We start from the raw sequence: 16,832 nt of genomic DNA on the forward strand, positions 1-16,832 counted from the left end.
GACCATGGCTCAGACAGAAGACGAGCATTCTGGATTCTGGCTGCTGGGCTGATCGCAGGCTGCACGGGGCCAGGGGACGAGCAGAGAGACGAATCCGGGAGTTATTTGGGGATTCTAGCTTCACTCTGACCCTGCCTCCCTTCAAGCCCCGTGTTCAAGCCACACCAAACCTCCTTGGCTCTGCAGACGGGCCGTGGGTCCCTCACATCTCAGCCTCTGCTTGTCCTGTCCTGCCACCCAGACGGCCCCTTGCATCACCCCATCCCCTGATCTCCGCTTGGCTTCTCCTCTCTTTCTTTCTGTACCAACATTGATGTCCGTTCCTCCAGGAACTCTTCCCACATTTCAGATGGGGTCCCTCATCTGTTCCAGCAACATCTGCATTAGTGTCACAGCTCTTCTCACAGGAACTGTGGCTGCACGCTTAAATCTCTCTCCCACCGGTCTGGAAGCTTCATAAGGGCAGGGTCCTCACCTGTAACACTGGCTCCACACCCCACTCCAGCGACCCCTGTTAACCAGGCTGCTGTGGCATCTCCAGGTCTGTGAGTGGCGGCCTCCCGAGCAGCTGAGACAACTCCTGGATTTGGAGCCGAGAGACAGCGGAGAGCCGCACGGCCGGCTGCTGGCACTCTGCCGGGACGTCATCCGCTACAGCGTCAAAACCAGTAAGACCTCACAAGCGCTCCCTCTACCCGTGCCTCTACCACTCCTTACGTTTTCTCGAGCATGTACTCACTTCCCCGTGAAGCTGAGCGTGACCATGTTTGTGGGATGAGAAACCTGAATCAAAACTAGGGGTTCTGATATTTTTACAAGGGTCCATCTAATCCCTGATGTGGATTTGTTCTCAAGGTCAAAGAAAAACTGGAGGTGTTAAGGGTCATATATAAATATTGTCTGCTCCTTAACCATCCGCATCCCCCATTTCTAATCCAGACCATCTCTTATGACTGCTACGTATCATTTCTCACATTGCAGCAAACTGACAAATGGCATATTGATTATAGAATCTGTTAGAGGATTATGCATCTTGATCACCCAGAACATGCAAAAAAAAAAAAAACAAAACTGTTCAGGATGGTGTCTTTTACTATTAAACAGGGAGAGATTCATTTGGAAGGTACTGATTAACTCTTGGCTGTTGGCAAGCACCAAATTATTTTATCAAATCCAGCAGGATCAAAAAATAAAAACCTTCAGGAAGGCAGGAGAAAAATGAATGCACAGCAAGTTTTTGCTGTGATAGTTTCACATCAAGGCTTAACCACTGCGATCTTTTGTAAATGCAGTAACACGATGTTAGTCTTGTGCTCAGGGACTATTCCAACTGACGGCTAATATCCTGTGCACCTAGTGAACAAGTTTCAAAAGCAGGAGAAGAACTTTCCAAGACCCGCATTTCTCAGTGTGATGTAAAGGTAATCTAGTGCTTAAGACCGTGCCGGCATTATGCTTTGTGAATTCTGACACTGAACTAAATTTAGTGGAAAGAACATAATAAAATCCCAGCTGAAAATAATTGGTTTATATTCCCTTGGGAAAGTCTGGTGTATGTATCAGAAACCCAGTTAGCATTTCAAAAGCAGAGATACATATCTCATTATTATAGTGCCTGTCAGAAGTGTAGAATGACATTTAATGCAGTAGATTTTTCAGTTTACTGGATATTTTCCATAATGTTACCATGGAAATCAATCATAAATTAACACGGAACTGAAAAAAAAAACGTATTAAAATGACTTGTAGCAATGTCTGGTTTCCTTTGCCAGATTAGAGGAAATTGGCCGTGCTTTATGTGAAAAAACATTTTCTTTTGAGACTTTTGTTTTTTGTTGAACTCCTTGTTTAAAGAGAAAAACCCCCTAAAACCAAATGCTATAGGTTGTAATGAGAGGCCACTAACTAAGATGGTTCCCAAATACCCAAACTCAGAAATAGGCCTCCTACTTCTTAGTTCTTTGTCACGCTGGGCTTCCTGCAATTGAGAATGTCAAGCCAACCGTTAGCCTGGTGTTTGGTGTGAATATTCACACCATGAAAAGCCAAGAACCTTTATAAGACCTTTTCTAGGAGGGAAAAAAATAGAAAGTTGGAACTGAAGTTTTTCGAGTCTTAAAGGCAACTGCCTTTGAAGTACATTGAATCAGAAAGTTTATGTAAGTCACTTGGTGAGTCACATCTTACTCTGTCTATGTGATGCCAGTTGCGCTATAAAAAATGGTGCAATCTGAGGAATTAAGAGGCCACTCCCTGCCAGGAGCCTGAAGTGAACCCTGTCAGTGAGTGAAATTTGTTTAAAGGTAGGGAAGTTAACAGTGATAATTTCAGAAGGTAAAGGTAGCTGCAGGCTGACATGTGGGCAAACCGCTCCAGCAATCCATTTCTCAAGGTTCTGGTTTGGGTCTGGGTTGTAGTCAAAAAGGAGCAGGCAAACCAAAGCTCTGAAGAGTGCTCAAATTTTGCCTAGGAATGTATTGTTGTTCAGTAGACAGGACTGTGAGATGGGTCTTCAACATGCTTCCCTCATGCATGATTAGATTTTGAATGCTTTTAAAAAACTGAGGTCTAATTTACATTCAAGAAAGTGGACCCATGTTAGGTCCTTTGCTCAGTGAAACTGTACATATCTGCGTGCAAGTGACCATCACCCAGATCAAGATATGGACCGCTCCTGCCCCTTCCTAATCAGTATAGCCTTGCCAAAGGGGCCCAGAATCCCACGCGCATCTCTGTAGGTCCGCTTTGCCAGACATTGAATGCCATGTAAGTGGAACCACGCGTTGTATACTCTTTTGTACCCAGCTGCTTCCGTTATCTGAGGGATTCACTTACGTTATTGCTGTATCAACAGTTTTCTTTCTCTTTTTATGGCTGTGTAGATGAATATTCTGTTTCAATTTACAGACCATCCAAGATTTTTCAACCAGTTATATGCTGGACTTGATTACTACTCTTTGGTGGCCAGATTTATGACAGAAGCATTGAATCCAAGTGTGTAAGTACATTTTACTGGGACTTTACACTGGGCGTGGACTAGAGACTTTTTTTTAAGTAGATGAAGTTTTATTTGATGAACTTCTGTTTAATGGTTTCATTTGTGCACTGTCATCATCAATAATGGGGCAGTCTGTGACACTTGGCAGTATTCAGAAAGAAGACTTGATGGTAATGGTGCTGTGGGATAGGTAAGACAGGCATTGTCACCTCCTCTTAACAGAGGACAAAAATCAATTAAGCAACTTTTCATTCATTCCTGCGTGAAAAGCCACATCTGTGCTGAGGTACTGGAGAGGATACTGTGTGTAAAAACAAACCTTGATTTTGCCTTCAAGAAGCAAAATAATCTAGTGAGATAGAGATGTTCCATGCAAATTAATCAAAATGACCCAAAAAATTAATGTAAATTTTCATATGAAGGAGAGGTGTGTGATACTATAAATATAAATGGGACAATTTTTCCTAGCTGGGCACTCAGGGACGTTTTCTCTGAGGAAGGGACAGCTAAGAGCTGAAGAATGAGTGACAGTTAACTAGGTGAAAAGAGGAGAGCTGGGTTCCAAACAGAAGGAACAGCATGCACAAAGGCTCTGCGGCAGGAGACAGCATGACATACGCTGTGAACTGAAAGGTCAGGGTGGGGGTAGCTGGGAGAGCTACGGGGAATGTCATGGAGATAAGATAGGAGCCAGACATGCAGGACCCAATGGGCCATGTTTATGAGTCATTCTAAGTACAACAAAAAGCCACTGCACACTTCCAGGTCCCTAGGTGACATTTGCTTATTGAAAGGATCTCTGGAAATATGGAGAGTGGATTGGAGGGGACCAATTAGATGGTGTTACCTTAGTCAGGTGATTGATGATAGTAGCTTGGATTTTGACAGAAGCAGTAGGAATAGAGAGGAAAAAAATTTGTTTGGAAGGTGAAACAGAAAGGGCTGGATGATATAGTGGATCTTTGAAATGAGCACATGAAGGCTTATGAGATGATGCCTGAGTTTCCGGCTTTTATAGCTGGGTTGATGGTCATGTCACTCACTGAGATGAGAATAATCAGAAGAGGGTCCAGTTTTCAAGTATATGGTGGAAAAGGCAAGAGTGAGAATTCGGTTTTCAGTTGTGAGCACTTGAGTTTGCAGTGACTTCGCATATCCAGGAGTGTACTCTCGGAGATCTGAGAGATATATGGGCCTGGAATTCTGACATTTATATGCACGTTATAAATTTAGATGTTACTGGTAAATGATGGCGATTGCCAAGTGGACATGGATGAGATCCCTTATGTCGGGGATTCTCAACTCTCTCTGGTCTTTAGAATCAACCTAGGAACTTAAAAAGAAAAAGTATTAAGACCTGGGTCCCAACCTAGGCCAAATAAATCTGAATTTCTAAGGATGTGTCCAGGCACAGGTATGTTTTCTTAGCCCAACAAGAGATTTGAACGAGCAGGAAGGAGACACTTTGAAAAAAGACAAACCAGGAGAGAGAGAAGCACTGCCTGCAGGACAGAGTGTAGCGTGAGGACAGAAGGGGGCTTAGGACTGGGCCTTGAGGGCATCTGCTATTTAACGGTTAGAAGGAGGAGAATCAGCCGACAGTGGAGAGAGAAGGAGGAAGCCCAACGGGAAGGCAGGGGGCCCTGGGGGCGGGTGCGACTGCCGTCGCAAGCTGTTGAGCAGTTCACCAAGACGAAGACAGAAAAGTGCCCCCTGGATTAACAACATGGATGTCATTGGCGACTTGGGGTAAAGAATTTTTGGTGGAATAACTTGAGACAATACCAGATACCAGGTTACAATAGGTGGAAGGGTTAAGTGGTAGAAAATGCAGTCAAATTATACAATTCTGTGCACCTTTTCTCGTAAGTCCTGAGATTTCTAGTTCCCATCTGGGTTCTTTTGCTGAAATATTCAGAGCTTTTTGAAGTATCAAACTGCTGCTAAGCTGAACAGTTCACTCAAAATGTCACCAGGCCATAGGGGCATTCATTCTGCGTGGCGCCCCCCTCCATGTCCGGGCGTACTCCAGGTTTACGCTAGTACGTAAACTAGTTTTGTACTTGAGCTAGTTTTCAAAGACAAGTTCAATAGTATTTTTTTCCTTACAAAAAAAGTGAATGATTATTTCACTTTTATTTGCAGGTGTATATACTACCCCCCTCCTTCAATGTGTGTAAACGGGTTTCCTAGCATGGCTGAAAATAGAACCTAAGTAGTTTGAAAAATGATGTAATGTCTGTAGAGTGCTGGGCACACAGGGAGGTGATGACACAGTGGGTGTACTTTTTTTTTTTTTTTTTTTTAATTTTGTCTCCTTCCCACAGTTTTTTCCTCTGGATGGTAAAATAATTGCATTAAATTCCGTGACAATAAATTTAATTGTGTCTCCTTAGCTTACCTATTTAGAGTACACATTTGTTCAGATTCAGTTTAATGTAACCGCCTAATTGTTAGAGAAGGAGATGCTGCATGTTTGGTCACCCTCCAGTTACCTGGAAAAAGGAAGAAACATTATAAAATTACGTGGTAACTGCCCCAGGTTGGCTTCCCGGGCAGCTGCTCCTGATGGAATTTAGTGAGCAGGATGTTTATTAAGGAATAAATATCTTTGGGAGCAACATGGGGGATTTTAGGGGAGGAAGCAGGAATGGGCGGAGACGGGAGTCAGGCCACCACGCAGGCTCAAAGACCACCTCGACCGACCCCACGGACACCTCTAGAGCGACCCTGGCCCTTCAGTGCTGTCTGGAGTTGGGCCGCACGCCCAGACCCAGGTAGACCTCTTGCTGGGCCGCCACAAGAAAAGGTGTGGCCTTGGAGGGGTAGCTCCCCCGAGCTGAGGCAGTGCCTGAAGGGGCTGTGTTAACAGAGCTGTCTGATGGCAGCTTGCCAGCCCAGAGCAGCAGACCTTCACGGCAGGGATCCAGGCAGCGCTCTGTAGTGAAGTCATCCCTTCGTAAGGGATGTCCCGCAGCACTCTTCCCATTTGTCCAGGCCCAGGGGTGCGGTGCAGGAAGCCCAAGGTCTAGAGCTGACTGCCAGGGTGCTCCTGGTAGTCACCTGATAAACTTGGTTACCATGACAATGGCTTTTCTTTAACCATCATCCAAGGAGCAAAAGGGTCACTGCTCATAGCCATGGCAAACAATCCAGGTGCACTGCTTCGATTCTCCCAGTGGAATTGAAGGTTTCCTGTAAATTACGTCTGCTAGAGCAGCTGATGTGTCCCTAAGGCCACCCGCTGTCGGCATCTAGCTAACCATGACTAGCACTGCCACAGACGGTGTGTTTCCGATGGATTCACTTCCAAAGACTTCAACGGCCACTTGGTTTACTAATAAAACTCTACGTGCATTTCTTGGGACTCCGAAGGGATGGTTTGGCTCTCGTCATAGAAGTGAAGTGTTTTTTATGTCTGTCTAGTTATACGTATGAGGTGTCCCCAGTGTTTCTGTTAGTGGAAGAAGCAGTTCTGAAGAAAATGATTGAATTTATTGGCTGGAAAGAAGGGGATGGAATATTTAACCCAGGTAAGTACAATTAGTTACTGTCATCTCCCTCCATCCCAAGCATCTCCATTTTTGTTCATGTCTTACGTGAGGAACAGCTCCGTGCAGATGCACACATTACAAAAAGTTGGGTATGAATCCTGCTGCCTGGGGAGCAGTCGAGCCTGGGCCTGTCCCCAAAGTGATGCTGTTCTGCATAAAAGCTACGTAAATGATGCAAACGCTAACAAATGAGAGGTCCACAACTTTGGATTTACATCCAACACAAACGAATGTGTCTGCTGCTGGGAGTTTGGAAGGGCTATCACAAGTTTGCCAATTAATTTTATGTAAGAAGTTCCCTGAGCCATATTTTGTTTCTCTGACAGCCCTTCTTTGGAACCAGGAAGGAGCATGTATTGTCATTTTATTCATGAGATACAGACGGAAAGAATATTATTCACTTGGAGACTTCTTGTACTGGCCCTAAGTCCATTGATGGAAACTTTAAGCTTAGGAAAACTCTAGAATGAGAGAAGAGACCAAAACTTCTCTCTCGGCCAAGGCTGAGTGCTGCTGGAATTGGAGATGAGGATGGGGGCGGTGCTGGGGTGATTTTGACAGTGATTTGTCATTAGACTAGGACAGCCACACTCACCCAAGCTCCCACTGTAGCTGGCACTTAGGAAACAGTGACTTCATGCTGTAAACATGCCATTTCAATTTTGTTTTTGCAGGTGGTTCAGTGTCCAACATGTACGCCATGAATTTAGCTAGATATAAATTCTGTCCTGACATTAAGGAAAAGGGGCTGTCTGGCTTGCCAAGATTAATCCTTTTCACATCAGCAGAGGTAAAAATAATCATTTTTGGTACGAGATACAGATTTTCTGAGAATGAACGCGCTATCGAAGAGGGCTTGTGTGAGTGGGGGCTCCTCCGTGCTCTCATCCTATCTGTGTGTGAGTAATCCATGTGTGTGCCTGCCTGAGTACAACGTCGTGTTTCGTTCTGAAGGAAATCCTGATGGGTTTGATATTGTAACCCCTGGCCATCCAATTTTGTACATCACCTTTACTTACAATTTAGAGTCTGCAACGTTTAATTTGAAAGTGCTGTCTGTCTCTATGAATCTCTTCTTTGAATGTCTTACTTATTAGAGCTTAGATTATTGCTATTCATACCAGCCATGTCTTCTCATATTTCCTTGTAAAGTTGATTGCTTTAAATGGCTAATACAAGGGCTTTCCCAGAGGAAGGGGAGATATTTGGTACCAGTGAATATCACACACACACACTCCCCTATTCTGCTCTCCACTGCAGTAGGAGGTCCGATTGTGGATAAGGGCACTGGCTTTGAGCTAGGCTGCCTGGAATCAATTTCTGTCTCCACTACTTACTATCTGAGTGACCCTGGGTAGGTTGATTAACTCCTCTGTGTTTCAGTTTCCTAATGCACAAAAATGAGTGTATTCGTTAGCTCTTGTGTCTACCCTAAAACCCAGTGGCATAGAACTCTAGCTAGATATGATTACTTACAAATTGGGGGATAGCTGGGCCGTTCTGCTCTTCTTGGTTGGGCGCCCTATGTGTCTAGTGCTTGGCTGGCTGATGGTTGACCTAGGAGTGGCTGGGCAGGGATGACTCCAGTGATGCTCCATGAGTCTCTCATCCTCCAGCAGGCTAGTCCAGGTGTGTTGTCATGGCAATGATGCAGGTGAAAAACAGCATGGAAACGCACTGGGCCACTTGAGTCCTAAGGCTCAGAACCGGCACGTTGCCATTTCTACCTCATTTTCTTGGTAAAGTCTGTCTCAGGAACTCAGATCCAAGGAGTGGGAAAAGAGACTTCGCCTCTTAAGGAGACTGGCTGCAAAGTCACCTGGAGAAGGGATTGGCACCAGGAGCACTGAAAAGTCAGGGCCATTAAACAACCCAGCAGCCACATGAGCCTAGTTATCACTGACGAGTGGGTTGCTGCAAAGACTGAATGAGTTGGAGCGTGCCGGCTAGCATCTGGCACATAATAGTTGGGCAAAAATGTTAGCTCTCAGTAGGAGAAGGAGGGAATGACCCAGTTATAATAATGTGGGGAGACTGGACGGCACGGCTTAAATGCAGTCTTACTTGGAATAGATGCCTTTTCTTTTTCTTTCCTGTTTTTGTGATTCCAGTGGGTACCCCTGTCCATCCCACTGCTATGTCTTCCCCTCACCCCTGGCAAGAAGAGTCTAGCTTCTGTACCTTCTGCAGTCATCCTAGGTGCCCTGTCAAACAGGTGAGGCAGGCAAAATCCGACCATCCTCTGTTCATTGCAGCTGGATTTTCCTGTACCTGTTACTTTTTTTCAAGAGCAAAGTTACTTTATTACTGCAAAAGTATAAACTGTGCAGGAACCTGACCACCCCTAAGTTCTCCTCCTGTCCTGCCTGACATCTGGATAGTTTACCTGCTAAGTGCAAAGTGGGCATTGCGTGCTGGGAGACATCTGGGAGGGGTCATCTAGTCTGAGATTCTAAATTCAGCTACCCAGGCTCTTCCTTATGAGACATTCTTTCTGTAGGAAGAGAAGAATGTTTGGGAATGTGGACATCTGGGGAAAAGGGAAGCAACTTGGGTATCTGGGATTGCTGTGGGATAGAGTTTCCTGCTCTGGGCTCCAAGCCTTGGAATTTCAGCCTGAGAAAATGTACCCATGCATCAAGAATGCAGAGTCCTTTCTGCACGTGAAATGCAATTTCCACGCCTAGGAAAATGGATCAAGTAGGGGTCCTGCTATCAGCTCAGTGCTTTCACTTTGGCCTTTTTTAATCTTCATTTGGTTTAAAATTTACCAGAGTTCTTTTCTGGAATAATTGCCCTGGAAGGGGGGAAGAAATTCTACACAAGCCTAGAATGAAGGTTATGCCGGGGAATATTGGTAACACGGGTGTAGCTGGCAGACTGGGAGTGAAAAGAAATGGAAACCTCATGCAGTTGTGAAACCAGAACAAAGTAGTTTTTAAAACCTCCGGTGGAAATAAATATGCAAAAAAAAAAAAAAAAAAAGCAAACTGTATGCCTTGGCTAACGGCAATGCCAGCAGAAGATGGGGCCAGCAAACCAAGAACTAAATGTGTGTCTCAGTCTGTTTGAGCTGCTATTGCGAAAAACAGAGTAGGTGAGATAAACAACAGACGTGTATTTCTCCCAGTTCTGGAGGTGGGGACGTCCAAGATCAAGGTGCTGGAAGACTGAGTGTCTGGTGAGAGCCCCCTTCCTGGCACCTAGACCTCTGTGTGCTCACAGGGCCTTGCTTGTGGGCAGAGTGAGATCTGGCTTCGTTTTCTCACAAGGGCGCTTGTCCCATGAGAGTCTCACCCTCGTGCCCTAATACACCCAATCCCATCCCACTGCAGGCTAGGGGTTAAACACATGGCTTAATTTTGAGGGGACACAAACATTCAGTCCATAACAAAGTGAATGCCACAGAAAAACTCCATGACTCTGAACATACTGCAGCCTTGACTATGTAGACATGACCCCATCCACCCAGCCCCCTCTTTATAGTGCATTCCTCCCCCTGCTCTGCGGAGGAGACACAGGTTGTGGCGTTGGTATTATTTTAATTCATATTTTAGTGACCTCTTTGCCACTGTTTACAACAAATCAATTCATTACTTAGTTAGAAAAAAAAAAAAGAATTGATGTAGTCTGTGTTTCCTGAATAATGCTAAACCCCTATGCTAATTTTTCTGCTCTACCTCCTTGACTGTCTTTCTGGCATTGGCCCACGGCCCCCTGGTTATGTCCCCAGGTTGTTTTGTTTTGTGGCTTTACGTTTCCAGTGTTTACGCAGCCCCTGAAGAACCAGGGTAGTTACTCCCTCTCTGCCTCACACCATCCAACGCAGAACATGCACACCTACCAACTGCTCAAGGTGCTTTGCGCACACCTCAGGTTTCCACGGTAATTCAGCTGCTGGTGGAGACCCGGAAGATCATGTCAGAGGTCCCTGAACTGCCAGCACATCCAAGGTAGCCTCTCCAGGCCAGACGAGAGCCAAAGAGAAGGGCACTTACGGAGAAAAGTAATAGAACATTTGTGGCTTGATGAGCAGCTGGAGATGAATTCCTTAACTTTATAGACATCATTTTGGGAATTAACATAAAGTCTGCCACTAAACAGCTGGGGAGAAGAGAAACCCTTTTTCCTCCCAGGCCAGTAACTGTCAATTGTCCAAGTTCCTTTCTGGCAGGATGGAGTCGGCAGGAGGCAGGTGAGACGTTTAGGGGACGTATCTCAGGGCCACGCCTACTTAAATTTTGCACCTGAGGTGCCTTTTTTTTTTCTTTTTTTGTGCTTTAATGTCCCTCAGTCAAACAAAAGTGTACTTCAGTCAGCCGAAGGGCCCAGGCTGTGCCAGCCCCGCAGTTAGGCTCCCCCTCGTCTCACTCATTTGGTCTGTTTGCAAGTTAGGAGACAACACAATAAGCACTACAAATTCTCTCTGTCTGGCATCTAAAACCCGGGCAAAAAATATCTCAGTCGTCATGACCATAAAACAAAACATCTGAGAAAAAATACAACCTGGATGTGACCTCTGCAGACTTTTTTTCTTTTTTTTTTTCCTATAAAACACTCCACCCTATTCGTGGCCCAGCTCTCCTGGTGAGGCTGCCCTGGGTTTGGACGTCCCTGCCGCAGTCACAGGCGACCAGGTGCTTCTCAGGAAGGCGGGCAGAGCATGAAGAGTTCACCTGGGTTCCGGCTCTGCTTCTTTAGGGAGTGACCCAGCTGGGTGCTCCTAGAAAAGTCCCTGTCCATTCCTTTCTTTATTTCCCGCCCTCCCCACCACCCGGAGCTAATGTGAGCATCAAACTAGTCAGCATCAGAAGGACTCCAAGACAGGAGGGTATAGCTCAGGGGGCAGAGCGCATGCTTAGCATGCACAAGGTCCTGAACGCACTCCCCAGGAGGAGAAAGGAGTGATTCACTGGGAAACGCGGGGTCACAGAAGAAATCCCTGCTGGCGCCAGGAGGGAAGGCTTCAGTGCAGTTCTGTCTTTCATGTGGGCCGCGGCTGTTTCATCTTTGTAGACGTGAACACCCGCTGAGATGCGTGCATCTCTGTGGACCAGCGAAAGCCAGGGGGAGGTTGGGTCTTAGAAGAACTGACTTATCTTCTGCCAGTGATGGGAGCAGGTACAGCTTGTTTCTAAATGCAGCTGTTACTTCTCAACTCCAGCCTTCTAGGTTTTTCCTTTCCTGAAACTACTCAGCATGTCGGGAGCATGGCTCCATTTTTTTTTTCCCCCTCCTTCCGGGGCATTTTTCCTCTGATGCTTTCAGATGTTTAGACTTCAGTTTTGCAAACTTTTTTGTTTTTACTCTGTTCCTTTCCATTTCTGATTGACATTGGACTCTCCTTGGCCCTGCCATACCCAAAGATAGCTCCATGGAAGCTATTCTTATTCTGATTACAAGGTTTTTATTCAGCAGATCCATTGGGTTGGCAGTATTTGGCTATTTCTCAGGGCAAAGCAGTGTGGTTTTCCTGACGGGCAGATGTCAGACGGGAGGCTACGATTTATCATTGTGAAATCCATAGCTTTTGGTGCCAGTGCCCCCAGACTGGTGAGAAATAATTTGCCTTAGCTGTGTCCTTAGTTCTGGTGGGCTGATGTCACAAGCAGAGAATTAATTATGTTCTCATGTGCATTTTTACCCTTCAGTATGCATAAGTTCTCGTAATAACCCGAAATGAATGCATCCTACAGGCATTTTGAATGTGTCCTATTTGATATTTGGAAATTAATTATTTAGGATAGTTTCATTTTTTTTTTCCTGATGGTGTTACTTCTGCATTTATTTTTACAGAGTTAAAAAAAAAAAAAAAAGAGTTCCCAATAAAACTCTCTTGACAAAAGAGGGAAAAAATTGCCACATTTGAGGGAATATATCAAGTTAAGTGTGACGGCATGACTACTTTTTTAATGTATTCATATCTGCAAATTAAATTACTCAGGTTCTTTGGTACAATAATGTCCTTTAGCACTTTCATTTTTTTCTGGCATGAAAAAGAATTAATTGACCACCTGTCCCCACTAATGTATAAAGAGTGACATCTCCAATGTTGGAATGTTAATTATTTTATAGGTTTTATGTAGTAGGGGGAAAAGACTCAACAATCTAAAATTACATACTACTACTTGCCAGTGAGAAATAGACTGGACCTAATTCCAAACTTGGAATTAAATCCTGTCTTCTCTGACCCCAACCAATTCCAAAGCCAGCTCTTAGCCTCATTCCTGCCAGGGCTGTACCCTATAGTGTGTGTCCATAAATTATTATTACTTTTGTGATTGTGATTTTAGCCACATTCCTGCGTGTCTAATTTTAGCCTTACACTCAGTATTAAGCAAGATGGGTCAAGTGTCTGATCAGCATTTCTAACCCATTATTTCCTCTTGAAAATAATTGGATTCTTCTGTGGTACGTGATCACAGTATTTGAGACAGCGTCTTGCTCCCTCCTGAGAGGGTTCTGAGTCAGCAGTGGGCTAGGTTCTGCTTCCATTAATGCTGAGTCTTATTAGTAGCATCAAGAGAAACTATTCTCAATGTTAAGGAAAACAAGAGCCTCCAATGACCGAGTTTGTTCCGTATGTCAGCTCTATGCTGAGCTCTTTACAGATATTAACCCTTTTAACTCTGTGACAAGCCGATAGAAAAGGCGTTGACATGGCCAGCTTTATAGATTAAGAAACTGAGTCTTGGAGAATAAATTATTTGTATTTTTTTTTTTTTTTTAGATTCCATATGTAAGTGATATCATATGATACCTGTCTTTCTCTGTCTGACTTACTTCACTTAGTATGTCGATCTCTAGGTCCATCCATGTTGCTGCAAATGGCAGACAGTTCATCCTTTTTTATGGCTGAGTGGTATTCCATCATAGATATATAGCACAACTTCTTTATCCAGCCATCTGTCAGTCAACACTTAGGTGGTTTCCATGTCTTGGATATTGTAAATACTGCTGCTGTGAACATTGAGGTGTGTGTATCTTTTCAAATTAGACCTTTCTCTGGATATATGCCTAGGTGGGATTGCTGGATCATAGGGTAGTGGCAGGTGTGCATTATTTGCTCCAGATTTCATAGCTATAACTGGGAAAACTTGGAATTAAATCCTGGCTTCTCTGACCCAAACCAAAATCAATATTTTCAACCACTATGCAAAGGAGCTCCATTAAATTATTACTTTCTTTTTCTTTTATGCAATAATATCCCAAAGACTGGGCTCACCCATCTGACTTACACCCAGATAGATAAGAAGCATCCTTTTTTCATGCTATGTTTTCATGTCTTCTCTCTCCCCTTGCCTCTTTTCATTTAGTGTCATTACTCCATGAAGAAGGCAGCCTCATTTCTTGGGATTGGCACTGAGAACGTTTGCTTTGTGGAAACAGATGAAAGGTAATGGTGATCGGAACCGGAAGCCTGGTGGGAGTGAGGGGGGATAGTCATACCTTTAAAACAGCAGCACCAGTGTCTGTTCACTACTGAATGTAACTGGACGCCTCAACTGTGTCTTTTAGAGGTAAGATGATACCTGAGGAACTGGAGAAGCAAGTCTGCCAAGCCAAGAAAGAGGTGAGAGGGGAGGAGGAGGAGGGGGAGGGAGAGAAGATGTGCACGTGTGTCCGGGAGCAAGGGGGAGGATGCGGGGCAAGCAGCCAGGCCCGTTCTACATGCAGGAAAGCGAGGAGAGCCCGTTAGAGCTAAGCAGGGGGCTCGTGTATGGAGGTGCTATTTCCGGGGGCTTGGCTGGGCACGATCTGTGGAGATTCTTGGATGTTCTCACTCCCCAGTGGCCGGAGCCTCTTAGAACACTGACATCACTGCCTTCAGGATTCTTGCCTAGAATTAGCCTCAGAGGATGAACCCAGCCTCTGCAGCAGGGCCCCAGCGTCCACACTCCCACAGAGCTCCCGACTGAGGATCCTGCAGGCCAGACCCACTGGCTCTGGGGGCTGCGCTCAGGACGACTCCTGATGTCTTGATCAAACTGTCCTCCCAGGCTGTCTCTACCCAAAGCCCATCCCCAGGCATCATCCCTGTTGGGTCTGGGTCCAGTGTTTCCGCTCAGGCAGAGGACCCTCTGTCCCTTGGCTGCCAGGATGCATTAAAGGTGACATGTCCATTGCTGGGGATGGCGAGTCCTGGCCTGGACATCTGCTTTTAGGTGTGTAATTATTGTCTTGGTGCTGGCCATCTTGCTTCTTGGACCAAAAGCCTGCTAGATTAGGTGTGGCTACTCCACTGACTCCCCCTCATCCCACCACGGTCCCCACCACTGTTGGGGCTTCAGACCCTTCTCCCGTAATTTCCCAATAGGCAGCAACGTCAGAGGTGACTGTTCAAAAGCTGGGATATAAGTATATCTCTCCTCAGAGGGCTTGACACTCTAGGAAAGACGGGTTCTTTTATTTTTATTTGTTAAGTTGTAATATTATAGCTCTGTTATTTTACTCTTTATATTTAAAATTTTTTTTCCATAAAATCCAGCTTTCTGAAGCATGCTAGATCTCTGAACTTGCTTGAAATTCTGTTCTTAACAATTCTGCCTCTGTTGCAGAGGTACTGGCTTCAGCTGTGTGTCCCTAGATCTACATTTAAAAAAACATTCCATTGATAAGTGGATTTGATAGTTGTGTGGTGATACAGATGATCAGATTTCTTTATCTCTTGGGTAGAATTCTATGTTACAATCTGTTCGTTCTGCTGTGAAGCCTAGATATCACCGTCTAGTTTTATCCCTTTTTTTCAAAATCAAGTTTTATCTTTTCCTACAGAAGTTCCTGCTAAAAAGAACTTTGTCATTAATGCTTGTTCTTCCCCCTCCTCTCCTTTCTTTTCTTTCTCTTCTCTTCTGTTCTTTTTTCTTTTCTTTTCTTTCTTTCCTTTTTTTTCTGCCCCTCCCACCTTTCTCTCTCCCTCCCTTCTTTCTTTCTTGAGTTTTAAACTTTTCATCATGGAAAATTTCAAATAAATATGAAACTAACATAATGAGATTCCATGCACCTGTCATGCAACTTCAGCAATCGTTACCTCAAGCTCCTTTCTGTATTATCTACACGCCGTCTCCTCCCGCCACCACTAGGTTCGCTTGAGGCATATCCCACACATCCTATCATTTGATCTATAAATAGTTCAGTATATCTGAAAAGATATGTACTCTCTCCTTAAAAAAAAAAAACAACATAAAATCATTATAAGAAAGAATAATTTCTTAATATCATCTAATATTCACTCTGTATTAAAATTTCTCCCATTGCTATTAAAAAAAAGCTTATCTGAATAAGGATTCATGTAATGTCCATGTGTTGCATTTGGTTGATTTATCACATAGATTTTTTCTAATCTATACCTTTCCCCTTCTTCCCCCACCCCCACAATTGACCTGTTGAAGAAACCAGGGCCTTTGTCTTGCAGAGTTTTCCACACTGTGGATTTTGTCGATTCCATCCAGAATTTGGGACTAAGTGCTCCTTCCCGTTGTACCTCCCCACTTGTTCTCCATGTTTACTGTAATTTGATGGTTAGATATCGAGACACAATGTGATTCGGGTTGGAATTTTTTACCAGGAAGGCATCTGGGGACGGAGGGGAATGCTGTCCTTCAGTTAGGAGACATCTGGAGCCTTTTCGTGATAGTATCATCAGTGCGTCTATCACAGAGCTCAGCATCTACCTCTCACCGCATGGGTTTTGCTGCCATTTGTCATCATTCTCTAGACCCATTATTTCATTAGGCAGTGTTTTCATTCATTCTTGTTTCTTATCCACTCAGCAGCAGACATAGTACCATGAATATTTGTGTTCCCGCATTCCTGTGTGGTTTCCCTAAGGAAACAGTCTGAACGAGCAAGACAGGATAAACATTTTATTCTTTCCTCTTATTTACCAATTTTCAGAATAGTGAGTCAGTGCCGAGCCTCCTGAAAGATAGCCCAGCCTTTTGTTTTCCTCTGTCATTAAGAACTCCACTTCACTGCCGTCGTTATTTCTCATCCTTCAAATTTTTGTTTGCTTTGACAATGAAAGCACATGAAACCGACCTCGCCTAAAGTTGACAACTTGAAAAGAGAAATTTTGAAAAAGTGAAAATTGTTTTAGGCACATTAGAAAGTGGGGCAGTGGGGCTGGAAGTTGTGTGCCGCCTCGGTTGCCTTTCAAGTCAGCTGCCACTCGAGCCTAGAGCCACTCAGGACAAAGCTTGCGTGCATTCTGAGATACTGACACCCGAAGACTAGTTTCTTTTTCTCAGTAGCTTCAGACCTAGTTTTTTTTTGTTTTG

General features: G+C 44.5%; 1 protein-coding gene across 2 annotated transcripts in view; it reads left to right on the top strand.

Moving 5' to 3' along the window:
• The window catches only part of GADL1 (glutamate decarboxylase like 1), a 134,119-nt gene that overhangs the window by 30,479 nt on the left and 86,808 nt on the right, over window positions 1-16,832 (top strand). For both annotated transcript variants that reach the window (XM_074345359.1, XM_074345358.1), the window contains exons 3-8: window positions 542-668; window positions 2,908-2,998; window positions 6,425-6,531; window positions 7,227-7,342; window positions 13,869-13,948; window positions 14,071-14,125. In XM_074345359.1, the coding sequence (XP_074201460.1) occupies window positions 542-668; window positions 2,908-2,998; window positions 6,425-6,531; window positions 7,227-7,342; window positions 13,869-13,948; window positions 14,071-14,125 (576 nt within the window). The remainder of the gene's footprint in view (window positions 1-541; window positions 669-2,907; window positions 2,999-6,424; window positions 6,532-7,226; window positions 7,343-13,868; window positions 13,949-14,070; window positions 14,126-16,832) is intronic.

Source organism: Camelus bactrianus, chromosome 17 (genome assembly GCF_048773025.1).
Source record: "Camelus bactrianus isolate YW-2024 breed Bactrian camel chromosome 17, ASM4877302v1, whole genome shotgun sequence".
Classification (NCBI taxonomy): Eukaryota; Metazoa; Chordata; class Mammalia; order Artiodactyla; family Camelidae; genus Camelus; species Camelus bactrianus.